This window comes from Cucurbita pepo, chromosome LG04, assembly GCF_002806865.2.
Source record: "Cucurbita pepo subsp. pepo cultivar mu-cu-16 chromosome LG04, ASM280686v2, whole genome shotgun sequence".
NCBI classification, from domain to species: Eukaryota; Viridiplantae; Streptophyta; class Magnoliopsida; order Cucurbitales; family Cucurbitaceae; genus Cucurbita; species Cucurbita pepo.
In genome coordinates, this window is record NC_036641.1 from 4587471 (window position 1) to 4602382 (window position 14912).

At 35.9% G+C, this 14912-nt stretch overlaps 3 protein-coding genes across 4 annotated transcripts; 1 reads left to right on the top strand and 2 right to left on the bottom strand.

The window, feature by feature from the left end:
• Positions 1-1277: 1277 nt before the first annotated feature.
• On the top strand, positions 1278-3415 carry LOC111792823 (putative clathrin assembly protein At1g03050). Its single transcript, XM_023674416.1, has 2 exons — positions 1278-2016; positions 2301-3415. Exons 1-2 carry the CDS (start codon positions 1278-1280, stop codon positions 3413-3415), a joined length of 1854 nt encoding a protein of 617 aa, XP_023530184.1.
• A 2403-nt stretch (positions 3416-5818) lies between these two features.
• On the bottom strand, positions 5819-7340 carry LOC111793911 (NAC domain-containing protein 104-like). The gene is made up of 3 exons (XM_023675982.1): positions 7168-7340; positions 6300-6568; positions 5819-6102 (listed from the first exon to the last, which is right to left on the bottom strand). Exons 1-3 carry the CDS (start codon positions 7337-7339, stop codon positions 5968-5970), a joined length of 576 nt encoding a protein of 191 aa, XP_023531750.1. The 5' UTR covers position 7340; the 3' UTR covers positions 5819-5967.
• A 4875-nt stretch (positions 7341-12215) lies between these two features.
• Positions 12216-14643, bottom strand: LOC111793244 (mediator of RNA polymerase II transcription subunit 15a-like). 2 transcript variants are annotated; one of them, XM_023675034.1, is made up of 4 exons: positions 14545-14643; positions 14293-14421; positions 12699-12810; positions 12216-12597 (listed from the first exon to the last, which is right to left on the bottom strand). In XM_023675034.1, exons 2-4 carry the CDS (start codon positions 14400-14402, stop codon positions 12487-12489), a joined length of 333 nt encoding a protein of 110 aa, XP_023530802.1. In that variant the 5' UTR covers positions 14403-14421; positions 14545-14643; the 3' UTR covers positions 12216-12486. The 2 variants fall into 2 exon arrangements, with proteins under 2 accessions (XP_023530802.1, XP_023530801.1); XM_023675033.1 differs by having other exon boundaries at positions 14489-14591.
• Between the last annotated feature and the right edge of the window lie 269 nt (positions 14644-14912).

The following is a 14912-nucleotide window of genomic DNA, read 5'->3' on the forward strand; positions in this document are numbered from 1 at the left end:
TTTGCATTTCTTCTCAATTTGATTTTTATTTATTTTTATCTTTTTAATTTTTAATCGACCCAAAGTTCAAAATTCAATCTTTGCTCTATTTAAAATTTTGATAGGTGAGAATGAGAGCTTCATTTGTGTAAACGAGTGTAAAAAGAGTGGCCTAAAATTCCTTGAGCGTATACTCGTGAGAGAGTATTGTGAGGTCCTTCGTATTTCCATAACTTATTTTTTGCAGCAAAGTTACACAAATGGAGCCTTGCCTTTACCTAGAAAATAAGAGTAACACATGACTGGATTATTTTAAGAAATACTCGGTAAGTGACCCAGTATTAGGGTTAGATGCAAAAACATAAATGAGACCTAACATATCAGTTTATATTCCCTTACGCGATTATCCTAAGCAAGTAATTGAATGTGTATTGACTGTACTACACACGGTCCACACGTGCAAGTATAGACCCATCAGTCAGTTCGCATACCTCCTTGTCCCCTTTCTTGGTCGGGTAGCATTCTCTAGAGTTGTTGTTACCAAACATCTGTTTTACTGTACTACACACGTTCCACACGTGCGAGTATGAACCCACCAGTCAGTCCGCACACCTCCTGGTCTCCTTTCTTGGTCGGGTAGCATTCTCTAGAGCTATTGTTATCGAACATCCGTTAGGAATAGAGTGTCACCCAGGTAATTTCAATTCTTTTAAATCTTTCTCAACCATCCAATTATTATAATCACTTTCATTCAGAAATGGTCTCGATGTATTCATATATCATTCCTTTAGTCGAGCGTCACGCTATGAACTATATTGTTAAAATGTTCTCGATATGGCACCAATTTGATAATTTCTTTCATCTTTGGACTCCCCCACGATGGAGCTTATTACCCATTTGTCATTTTGTGGTTTGAAACAACTTTGAAAAGGTCAAAATCAAGTTCTATGAATAGACAAACTAAAACAACCTTGTATGACAAACATGTTACAAAACATCCCACTTTTTTATGCTAAAATAATGGGTAATGCAACGTTGAATTTGAGGAAGAAAAGAGAGAGAAACACACCAAAAACCCACTAAAAAAGAAAGACAAAATCAAAACAAAATCAAAAGAAAAAAAAAAAGGTGGGAATTATTAGAGAATAGAAGAAACCCAACCAAAACCCAACACAAAATCATCTTCCTCCTCTTCTTCTCCTTCCTTCTAANAAAAAAAAAAAAAAAAAAAAAAAAAAAAAAAAAAAAAAAAAAAAAAAAAAAAAAAAAAACATTCCAACAAACTTGGAACCTCATCCATGGCACCAAGCAAGATCAGAAAAGCCTTAGGGGCAGTCAAGGACAAGACAAGCATAGGGTTGGCAAAAGTCGGTAATAGCGCGTCGTTGTCGGATTTGGAAGTGGCCATTGTCAAAGCTACAAGACACGAAGAATACCCGGCTGAGGAACGATACGTGAGCGAGATCTTAAGCCTCACGTGCTACTCGAGAGCGTATATAAGCGCGTGTGTTAACACGCTCTCTAGACGTCTCAATAAGACCAAGAATTGGATTGTTGCCCTCAAAACCCTAATGCTAATCCAACGTTTGGTGTCTGAAGGTGACCCGGCTTATGAACAAGAGATCTTTTTCTCGACTAGGCGTGGTACGAGGTTCCTTAACATGTCGGATTTTAGAGACACTTCTCTATCAAATTCATGGGATTACTCTGCTTTCGTTCGTACTTATGCTTTGTATCTCGATGAAAAGCTCGAGTTTAGGATGCAAAGTCGAAGAGGGAGAAGAAGTGCGTTTGGATTGGATAACGAAGAAGGGGAACAAAACAATAATATTAATATTAATCTTTACGATGACGATGACGATGATGATGATGATAATAATAATAATAATGGTAATGGCGGTGGCAACGACAACGACAATAGTCAGGCTATTGTTGTAAGAATTGCTCCTGTACGAGAAATGACAACTGAACAATTATTCTCGAGGATACAACATTTGCAACAGCTTCTCGAACGCTTTTTGGCTTGTCGACCCACAGGTTCGTTTCATTATGTATATACGTTCGTAGCCAATTTCCATATCTTGATTCTTTGGTAAACTTACATATATACTCACGTTCGGCCCCATCTAGCTAACTGGTTCGTGCAATCGAACATACCAAAATAAAATTCAAGATCTTCCCTCTTTGTATCGATTTGAAAAGCATCTAAAACACGTAAACTACTCGACCCTTTAACAAAAACACAATGATTATACAACTTTAATCTTCAAAATCATAAATTTTATGAAATTGATTACAATTTTGGTGTTGTTTCTTCCTAGGTGCGGCAAAGAACAACAGGGTGGTGTTAGTAGCATTGTATCCAATCGTGAAAGAAAGTTTCCAAATATATTACGACATAACCGAAATTATGGGTCTCCTAATTGATCGTTTCATGCAGCTAAGCATCCGAGATTGTGTCAAAGTGTACGAGATTTTCTGTCGTGTCGGGAAGCAATTCGACGAGCTAGAATTGTTCTATTGTTGGAGTAGAAGCACTGGAATTGCTCGCTCTTCTGAATATCCCGAAGTCGAAAAGATTACTCTGAAGAAACTCGAAGTCATGGATGAATTCATTAAAGACAAATCCGCCTTAGCTCAATCTCAAAAGGATAGAGGAAAGAACGAACGTCATGAACAAATCACAAACGAAGAAGAAGAACAAGAACAAGAACAAGAGCCAGAGCTAGAACTAGACATGAATTCGATTAAAGCTCTTCCACCACCGCCCGAGGAATTCAAAGAAGAAGAACAAGAACAAGAACAAGAAACCACGATAGAGATTAAGGAAGAGATCGATGAAATTAAGCCAAAACAAGATTCATTAATGGGTGATTTATTGAATCTTGGTGAAGAACTTGCATTAACAAGAGAACAAAATGCAAATAAATTGGAATTGGCATTATTTGATGGAAGTTCTTCAACTACAAACCCTTCATCAACTCTTCCATGGCAAGCATTCAATGATACCTCATCGGATTGGGAGACAACATTGGTGCAATCAGCAAGCCATTTGACAAACCAAAAAGCTGATCTTGGTGGAGGATTTGATATGCTTTTATTGGATGGCATGTATAATAAGCAAACAACAATGGGTAGCTCAGGGTATGGAGTAAGTGGCAGTGCAAGTAGCATGGCGCTTGGGTCTGCAGGGAGGCCAGCCATGCTAGCCTTGGCAGCCCCTCCGTCCTCCCATGGGAGTGCGAGCTCGTCGTCGATCGTAAGCGACCCGTTTGCTGCGTCGGTGGCGGTTGCACCGCCGTCGTACGTGCAGATGTCGGAGATGGAGAGGAAGCAGAAGCTATTGGTGGAGGAGCAACTGATGTGGCAGCAATATGCAAGGGATGGGAGACAGATACAACATAACCCTTATACAGGAGGATTCACAAGAAGTTAGTAGGGTTTTGGTTTCAATTGGTTTCAATCAATTTACTTTGTAATTTTATGATTCTTTTAGTTCATTTTCTTTTATTTACTTTCCTCTTTTTTTTTTCTTTTTTTTTTTCTTTTTTTTTTTAATCTTGTGCTTTTTTACGAAGTAAATGATACAATAGTTTTTATGTGATGTTGCTTTTGGTAGGGATCACACAAGGTAAATAAATAAATTATTTCATTTACGAAAAGGTTAAAATTTAACGTTAGAGTTAATTCTATCGTTTGATTCTAAAAAATAGTCTCTACTGACTCACGTGTGTTCGCCTTGGAGCAATCATATCTTTTACGACCTCTTAAGATTCTTTTTAAAAAAATACGTGAGTGAGAATAAAACATGTTTGTTAAAAATGATTGTCGAGATCGAAAATCCAATATTCATTGATGTTCAAAACGTTTAAATAGGATACAAGCTACCAACTTAATCTTAAAAATGAGAGAAAATATTCTACAAACCAAATCTGAAAATAAAAACATGTTTGTTAAGAATGATTGTCTGATACCATGTTAGGTGGGATTGAAACTCCAATATTCATTAATGTTCACAACGTTTAAATAGGATACAAGCTATCTACTAAATCTGAAAAGATAAGAGAAAACATTGTACTAACCAAATCTGAAAATAAAACATGTTTGTTAAGAATGATTGTCTGATACTGTGTTAGGTGAGATCGAAAGTCCAATATTTATTAATGTTCACAACGTTTAAATAAGATACAAGCTACCAACTGAATCTTAAAAAGAAGAGAAAATATTCTACTAACCAAATCTAAAAGTAAAACATGTATTAATACCATGTTAGGTGGGATCAAAAATTCAATATTCATTAATGTTCACAACAATAGGATACAAGCTACCAATTGAATCTTAAAAATAAGAGAAAATATTCTACTAACAAAATCTAAAAATAAAACATGTTTGTTAAGAATGATTGTCTGATACCATGTTAGATGGGATCGAAAATCTAATATTCATTAATGTTCACAACGTTTAAGTAAGATACAAGCTACCAACTAACTGAATCTTAAAAATAAGACAAAACATTCTACTAACGAAATCTGAAAATAAAACATGTCTGTTAAGAATAATTGTCTGGTACCATGTTAGGTTGGATCGAAAGTCCAATATTCATTAATGTTCACAACGATAGGATACAAGCTACCAATTGAATCATAAAAATAAGAGAAAATATTCTACTAACAAAATCTAAAAATAAAACATGTTTGTTAAGAATGATTGTCTCATACCATGTTAGGTGAGATCGAAAGACCAATATTCATTAATGTTCACAACGTTTAAATAGGATACAAGCTACCAATTGAATCTAAAAAATAAGAGAAAATATTCTACCAACGAAATATGAAAATAAGATAAAATATATAAAGATGTTCGTTTAATCAAAAACTTGTTTTCAAACAATTTTGTTTTTTTCGTGTGGGTTATAGTTCAATAATTATTGGGGAAAAAAATTCGTTTTTAATAATACATTGATATCTTGAAAAAAATATTTCACATTTTGATATGAACCAAGACATCAATTATGTGATATAAACTTCGAGGAAAATGTAAAAAAAAAAAAAAAAAAAGTGTTCAAATTATCACAAGATGTTACAATTCATCTCACATTTGTTCGAGAGGGCTCCATAGTAGTGTACTTTGTTGGAGGGGAGTATTGTTGAGGATTGTTCCCACATTCGCCTAATTTAGAGAATGATCATCGGTTTCTAAGTAAGGAATACATATTTATGAGGCCTTTTGTAAAGCCCAAAACAAAGCCACGAGAGGTTATGCATGGACAATATCATACCATTGTGGAGAGTCGTGATTCCTGACATAGTATCAGAGCAATGTCTTAAACTTAGTCATGACAATAGAATCGTCAAATATCGAACAAAGAATTGCGAGCCTTGAAGATGTAGTCAAAAGTGACTAAAGTGTCGAATAAACGGTGTACTTTGTACGAGGACTCCGAGGCGTTCGAGGGTTCCATAACAGTGTACTTTGTTCGAGGGGAGGATTATTGAGGATGGTTGGGAGTGAGTCCTTCTAAATGTGCTTTCTTTCGACCAATTTCATGTAGTTTCGATTGCATGTTTTAAAATCATTCAGAACATAATCGATTTTCCTTTTGCTTCTGAAATGATTTAAATCTCAATCACATCAACCTTTATTTATTTATTTATTTTGTAGAACTAATTTATAATTATTTTTTATGTTTCAATTTATATGGTTTGGATAAAAAAAATTCGAATAAATCGGATTCTCGAATTATATGAACACTCTTATTTTCTTATTTTCTATATATGTTATCGTAAAACTTCAAAATTATGTATAAAAAAGTTTTTATTATTTTTTTTTTTTTTTTTGTAGAACTAATTAATAAAAATAAACATAAAGAAAAGAAAAGAATAATTAAAAAAAAAAAGTGGAAAATATAAAAACGAGGTAGGTTGGATTGGTAATTTAGTGCCACGTGGTAAGGGATTGTTCGGTAACAGCTGAATCCTATCCTTATCTTCAATGGAGGCGATCCGGTAAGCTTATTTCGTCAAGATCATCCAGCGTTAAAAAAACTTCATCCAAACACGACAGCTCCGCCCCTTCTTCTTCTTCTTCCTCGTAAACTCTGCACAATACCCATTTGCTATAATCCTGAAGAAAAAAAAACCATCAAATCTGTTAATAATATTTATTTATAAATTATAGTTTACCATATATATTATATTTTCTTTTTTTTATTAAAAATTGACTGTATCAATTTATTTATTTGATTTTATAAATAGATTTTATTTTAAGCGGTTTTGCGAAAAGTGGTTTTTGAAAAGTGGTTTCAGTGGACGGTGGCGTACTCGTTTTGGACGTCCTCGGCGTCTAGACGATCTACCGGCGGCGGCGGCGGAGGCGGCGTTGTAAAGACGATACTCGTGCATTACCCAGTTGGTTTTGGCGTCGCCGACGTGGAAGAGAAAATATTTCTTCATTCCGACGACTTCGGCGGTGGCGGAAGCGACGACGGGCTCGTCTCGGCCCAATGGATTCCAGTAGCCATTAGCGGTAACTCGGGCGTCGGTTTTTCTACTGTAGAAATACCACTGGTTGCCCTCTCCCAACGCCTTCCCTAAACACACAACCAATCAACAACTTCCACGTGGAATATAAAAATATATTTATAGCTTAAATTAATGGAAACTTTATATTTCATTAATTTTGTTTTAAATTATTTTTTAATTTTAAAGTTTTCCTCAATATCCTTCCATTTAATTTTTTTTTGAAAAATGCAAAAAAAAAATATTTTATTTTAAAAATACCCTTAAATTAATTTTTTAAAATATTAAAAATTTTAAAAATACCACTAAATATAAAAATTTTAAGATATTAATATTGTTTTTCAAAGTTTCTATAAATATTTTCATTCGGATAAATTAGATAAAGGAAGGGTTCAAAAGAAAAAATATATTCGATCCTAATATATAAATAATACCAATATATTAAAAATTACTAAAAATATATATTTCTAAATTAAAAAAAATATATAGTAGCTCTTTTATTTTATTTCATAGTGTTCGTCATTTTATTTCTATCTATTTTGGTCGATAAAATTATTTATTATTTTTTTTTTTTTTGTTTTGAAAGTTTACGGATATTTTTAAATTTTTTTAGTCGGAGTGAAAAGATTAGGTTAAGAGATAAAAAAGAGTCTTATATAGTTAAACATACCGGGGAGTTCCCATGGATCGTAGGGGAAGAGAGCGAGATCGGGAATGACGTCGGGGTGGCACGGTAGCAAGGCGGCCTTGCGATGGAGGAAATGGACGACGAGCTCTTCATCGGTGGGATAGAACCGGAACCCGGGAGGGAGGATGAAGTTGTTGGTATGAGCAGCATCCATGGGAGGTGAAGAATGGAAGAGAAGAATGATGATATTTATAAAGAAGAGGGTGACGTGAGAGTGAAGTTAAGCAATCAATTTGATCACTAAAACACATGTAATGAAGACCCACAACACAAATCAAAATCAAACCCTTAAAAAAAAAAGCAAACAACTTGAGATGATCATACACTAGGATAATGATTATGAACAAGAAGAAGGCGGCGGAAAATGGAACACTTTCACTTTTTCACGATGTCCACCGCTATTAGATATTGCCTGCTTTGACCTGTTATGTATCGGCGTCAGCCTCACGGCTTTACAACTTATTGACTAGAGAGACGTTTAAGGAGTGCTTCATTCCCCTCTCCAACCAACGTGGGGATCTCACAATTTTGTTTTAGGCCTTGCGATTGACTTGGGATGTTACATATGGTATCAAAGCTCGATATCAAGTGGTGTGTCAGCGAAGATGCTGGCCCCCAAGGGAGAGGTGGACTGTAATATCTCACATCGGTTGGAGAGGGGGACGAAACATTTCTTATAAGGGTGTGGAAACCTCTACCTAACATACGCGTTTTAAAATTGTGAGGTAGACAGTATCTGCAGCGATGGGTTTGGGCTGTTATAGTCATGATTTTGATGCACTCCTGATGTCAAGCCTTAAGGGAAACTTAAGCCTCTTTTTTCGCCGGGTTTTATATGAGGTTCTCCTTCACCGATCGAACACAACTCATGTAGAAACTTAACTATGTTCGGTCATATACATCATTCATGTGTGCATGTTCATTCAATTACGACCCTACCAACAAAACATGTGTACTACCCTCGATTAGGTTTTAGTAATCTTCTTTCTATGCCTGGGAATTTTCTAATAATTTACTAAAACCTTTCGATTTTTTTTATAATGTTATTTTTATTTCTCTTCATTAATAGTAAGACAGATATGTTCGATGAAATTTGGTTAAAGACGGACAATCCATGTCTTTCGGTACTCGACTAAAATCGAGATATTTTCTATTATTTTATAATTTTATTTGTGCAATTTATTTTTATATGCAATGATTTTATAGCTTATGTTAATATTGAAATGAAAAATAATAATAATAATATATAAAATTGGAATTTAGAAATATATGAAAATATGGAATTGGATAATTGTAGTTTCAACTTTTAATTATTAAAAAAAAAAATAGTGTGAAAATGGAAGACTTTGAAGCATCATCACACGTCACGCTTACGCCACCCCACCTGCTACGCCCACGTGTCACGCGCGAAAATGGGTTTGGTCGGAGACCAATTTCGGAAGTCAGTGGGCCCACTTCATTGGAGTGTCATGTGTCCCTACACACTCATTCCCATCAACAATTATTGTTTTTTTTTAAACAATATATATATATATATATATATATATATATATATATTTTTTTTTTTTTTTTTCATTATTAAAATCTTTTTAATTGCAGGCTCGGGAGGTGTGATGTTCCATATTGGTTGGGGAGGAGAACAAAACACCATTTATAAGAGTGTGAAAACCTTCCCTGGCAGACATGTTTAAACCCTTGAGGAGAAGCCCGAAAGAAAAGCCCAAAAATGACAATATCGGCTAGTAGTAAGCCTAGGCCATTACAAATGGTATCAGAGCTAGACACTGGATGATGTGTCAGCCTTCTCGTTATTCCCCCACAAATGGTGTCAGAGCTAGAGACTAGATGATGTGTCAGCCTTCTCATTATTCCCCCACAAATGGTATCAAAGCTAGACACTGGATGATGTGTCAGCCTTCTCGTTGTTCCCCCACAAATGGTATCAGAGCTAGACACTAGATAATGTGTCAGCCTTCTCGCTGTTCCCCCACAAATGGTATCAGAGCTAGACACTGGATGATGTATCAGCTTTCTCGCTATTCCCCCACAAATGGTATCAGAGTTAGACACTGGATGATGTATCAGCTTTCTCGCTATTCCCCCACAAATGGTATCAGAGCTAGACACTGGATGATGTGTCAGCTTTCTCGCTGTTCCCCCACAAATGGTATCAGAGTTAGACACTGGATGATGTATCAGCTTTCTCGCTATTCCCCCACAAATGGTATCAGAGCTAGACACTGGATGATGTGTCAGCTTTCTCGCTGTTCCCCCACAAATGGTATCAGAGCTAGACACCGGATGATGTGTCAGCCTTCTCGCTATTCCTCCACAAATGGTATCAGAGCTAGACACTAGATGATGTATCAGCCTTCTCGCTATTCCCCCACAAATAGTATCAGAGCTAGACACTAGATGATGTGTCAGCCTTCTCGCTTTTTCCCGAAAGTGGGTAAACACGAGGCGGGGTGCTAGTAAGGATGCTGACCCCGTTTTAAATATCAAACTTACGATATTTAATAATGTTTTGTCAATAAATATTAAAAATTTTATTCAAAGAAAAGAAGTATTATTATAATGATTTAAAAAGTATATTTTAAATAAAAAAATGCAATCAACTATTTCTTAGGGTTGTGGGCATGACTCAAGTGGGCCCCACCCTCACTAAAAAAATAATATATATTTTAAGTAACTGAACACAATTATTCTAAATTAATAATTTAAAATTTAAATTTAAATTAATGTGACGTATAAGTGAAGATAATAATAATAATAATAATAATAATTAAATTACTAATATTTTAGTTTATAGACATTGACGTAACTGAGTTTTCAATAATTAAGCTCTTTCCTTTACATCTTTATTTATTTTTAAAATTTTATTTTTTAAATCACTTACTATTAACGGTTGTTGAACTCGAAGAAAAAAGGATGTCGGGTTTATTTAGTTTTTATATTTTTTAAAAAAAAGTTCGTAATGAACACACGGGAGTTGGTTGAGTTTTTAGGGTTTTGGTCTGGTTTCTTCCTCGGTAAAATTATCCCAACTTACTCGAGGGGTTTGAATGATTTTGATCTTAATCAACTGGCTTGTATTTCGTCGAACGAATTGAAAGGGTTCGTGGATAATACTGGAGATGAAGTTGAAGAAAACGAATGACTGAATAAACGTACGTGCTGAGTAAATGGAGCTATGACTAGGTCGTGCTTCACTGATTATGTATATGTATGAATTGAAGAATAATTATAGGAAATATTAAAAAGCGAATTAGATAATCTTAAAAAGATAGATGAGCTCTAAGGAGTTGAACGATGAGAACGAGAAGAGCTATACGAGCCTGTAGGACTAAATGAGTTGAGATAGATCTGGATTTCGATTCCCGACTCTTAATATTCTATTATGCTCATATTTTGATGATGTATTTACGGTGTCTTTTGCATGAACTTCCATGTTTTTAAATTGATCAGGATTATCGAGTCGTCTTAAATTTTACGTCGTAGTAGCAATCCCGAGCTCAAGATTCCCGAGATAATTAAAAATTTATTTTATAAATAGCCCTATAAACTCATAAAATTATACATTGAGTAACATAGTACATTGAAGTATAGAAAGGATGTACTAAATTTTAGAATCATTGCAAAGAAGAAAGTTTATGGAAATGGAATGGGCAAAAGTTTTCAATTTGTTGTTGAAATTCATAATGTGTTGCTTCAACTTATCAATGATGAAAAATTCTAAACTAGTTGTCTTCTATTGGATTTTAATAAAAGTTGTAGTGGACATCGAGGTGTAGAGAGCTTTAAAAGTTGAACGTTAAGAATATCTTTAGCTCGAGAACAGGTGATAATTTAGTTCTTCATAGCGAGATCCCATATTGGTTGGAGAGGGACGAAACATTTTTATAAGAGTATGAAAACCTTACTCTAACATACACGTTTTAAAATCGTGAGGCTGACGGCGATACATAACGGGTCAAAGCGGATCATATCTGCTAGCGATGGATTTGGGCTGTTACAAATGATATAAGAGCTAGGCACCGAGCAATGTGCCAGCGAAGATGCTAGGTCCTGAAAGGGATTGGATTGTGAGATCCCACATCGATGGAAGAAGAGAACAAAGTATTGTATTGTTTATACTATGGTTCGTTGTGGGCTGCTCGAAGTCAATGACAGTAGATGGTGTGCCTTGAGTCCGAATCCGAGTGTACATGTTGCTTCTTCTTCACCCGACTATCACATGAATGATTATTTTTCATCTCGACATCTCTGCTTGATTTCCAACCACCACACGTTTGTTCTTTACTCGCACAATATCACTTTAAGTCCCTCTTCGTGTTATTGTCACTTAAAAGCCATAAACGCAGGGTTTTTACAACACGTTCTAAACGTTCTATCCTTATGTATTGCTACTGTGTTGACGCTACAGATAAGCGTGTGAGAACTTTTGGATAATTTGCGAGTGGAAGAGGAAGGTTTTGTAGAGCGGAAGAGGAAGGTTTTGTAGCATTCGTGGACTGCTGCTTCCATGAAATTTATGACGCTGTTTTATATTTTTTTTTTTCCCGTTATACAGCTCCTTAGAAACATAGCGTTTATAAAGTCACAAATATGCATGAGATTCCGTAACATTTTCATTAAGTAACATTTTCATTAAGTGATACGAACATGAAAAACTATCACAACAATCTCAATGAACATTCAAGATTCGGAACAGTTCTCAATGAACATTCAAGATTCAGAACAGTTCTCAATGAACATTCAAGATTCAGAACCGTTCTCAACGAACATTCAAGATTCAGAATCGTTCTCAACGAACATTCAAGATTCAGAACGGTTCTCAACGAACATTCAAGATTCAGAACCAAGATTCGGAACCGTTCTCAACGAACATTCAAGATTCAGAACCGTTCTCAACGAACATTCAAGATTCAGAACTGTTCTCAATGAACATTCAAGATTCATAACCGTTCTGAACGAACATTCAAGATTCAGAACCGTTCTCAATAAACATTCAAGATTTAGAACAGTTCTAATTATCATATAATATCTCATTCCAACACTAAGACGTACTAAGACTAACATAATAAACATTCAAGATTCAGAACAGTTCTATTCCAACACTAAGACGTACTAAGACTATCATATAATATCTCATTCCAACACTAAGACATACTAAGACGTTCTAGACGTTCTAATAGTAGAGTCATTTACCTTATTAGCCAATATACTAATAAAGTATATTGGCCTCTGAGAGTTGGTAAATACATTAGAAGAAACATTGTTATTGTGGATGTTCTCTGACTAAGGTTGATTGGAAGACACAGGGCCCGACACTGATGGTAATGCAGTGAACGTCCCAGACTTGGTTTCCATAGTAAGCATCCTCAGAGATATTTTCCTTAGGTAATCTGACTGAAATCAGAGGTTCAAAATGGAAATGGTGAGTACTCAGCGTTGTATTTAGTAGATAGCATAATAAATCAGGGCTTTATACAAGTGAGAGCAGCAAGTACCTGACTGGTAGCGGCATTGTAAACCTTTTCCTCGAACCTTACAGCAATTTTCCTCAACTCATTCAATCCCTCAGGACCAGAAACAGGAATGTGCCTCTTCAATGTCTCAATGCTACATAAAAATGGAAAAGATGATGGCTGACAAGTTTATTAAACGCAAAAGCATGGGAAGCTGTTCGAGAGCGAAACACTATGGCTGTAACCCACGTCCATGATTCAAAATATTAGTGTAACAGCTTAAGCTTACCGCTAGCAGATATTATTTGTTTTGACCTGTTATGTATCGCCGTTTTAAAACGCGTTTACTATGGAGGTTTCCACACCCTTACGAGGAATGTTTCGTTCCCTCTCCAACCAATGTGGGATCTCACAATCCATGCCTTGAGGGTCTAAGGTTCCCCTCTCCAACTGATGTGGGATCTCACAATTCACCCCTTGAGGGTCTAGGGTTCCCCTCTCCAACCGATATGGGATCTCGCAATCACCTCTTGAGGGTCTAGGGTTCCGCTCTCCAACCGATGTGGGATCTCACATTCCACCCCTAGAGGGTCTAGCGTCCTCGCTAGGTGACTCTAGTACCATTTGTAACAGCCTAAGCCCACCACTAAAATATATTGTCCGCTTTGGTCCGTTAAGTATCATTGTCAGTCTCACGGTTTTAAAACGCGTCTACTAGGGAGAGGTTTTCACACCATTACGACGAATGTTTCGTTCCCCTCTCCAACTACTATGGGATCTCACAATTAGGCATTCGGAACGAATGGACTTTAGAACAGTTGAGGAAAATTCAATAGGATCCATACTGCTTCAAATAAGATATACGTCTTATGTTCAATGAAGGGGGTAATACTTGAAGAAACAAATAGGAACCGCATCCACAAAATCTAACCTACCACATCTTCAAACCAGAAATGGAAAAGTGAACGGGATAATTTTAAATCACCACTCTCTCACCAATCTTCAACAATCCTTCCCTCGAACAAACTACACTATAGAACTTCTCCTGAGAACTATGTAGTCCTCGAGAACAATTTCCCCTTAAACGAAGCTCGACTACTTTCTCTGGAGCCCTCGAACAAAGTAACTACACTATAGAGACTCTCCTGAGAACTATGTAGCCCTCAAGAACAATCTCCCCTTAAACGAGGCTCGACTCCTTTCTCTGAAGCCCTCGAACAAAGTACACCCTCGACTTCTTTCTCTGGATCCCTTGAACAGAGAACACTTGAGTCACTTTTGACTACACCTTCAAAGCTCACAACTTCTTTGTTCGACATTTGAGATTCTATCAACATTGCTATATCTTAATATAGCATGACTCTGATACCAAGTTAGGAATCACGACTTTATGCAATTGCATGATATTTTCCACTTTAAGCATAATCTCTCGTAGTTTTTACTTTGATAAGGTTTTGGAAAAATCAGTTCGCATCCATCAGTTAAAACACAAATTTAAGAAAAGGTAGAAAAAGGTTTTGCCGTTCATAGCTTAATTCAGAAAACCATCACATAGTAACTAATCTAAGCAGCGAACTGTGAACACAAAAAGTTACAAAATCTCAGACAAACTTCTCAAAGAAGCAAGAAATCATACATGCTGTTGACAATTCGATGCCGAGAATCCGGCGGCAACTGAGACCTCCAAACCCCGGCATCGACTTCGGGTTCTCCACCTTGAGCAGGCCCTAAATGATTTGAATCCATTCAAAAGTTGCGAAATAACCTACGAGAAGAAATTGCGTCAAAACCCCAATAACAAAGCAAAAGGAGAGAGTGAAGAATCGACACACCTCGGTTTCTCCTCAATGTTCATAAAATATTTTCTTATGAATTTCTAAGAAATTACCTCTTGACATCTTCGCATCAGTCGACAAATGTTGGGATGGACAACTGACATAGTCCAGTCGTAATCACATTGGAATCGAGTCTGTAAGCTTGTTGGATTGGGCTTTGAGGTTTGGTGTAATATCCAAAATAAGGATCGACCCAAAACATCAAGAAAAGAAATTAAGACATTCAAACGAGAACAAGAGTCTTAAATGAGTTATTTTCATCCTCATAAGAAGTAATTTTAGGCACGGAAAAAGTAAGCACATTTTTTCAAATTTTAAGGAATTTCTCGAAATTTTAATTTCTCCGAGAAAGAATTTCAAGGTGTTCGAGAAGGAAAAAGGGACCAACAAAAGNCATCATTCATCATTCTTTTTTTTTCTT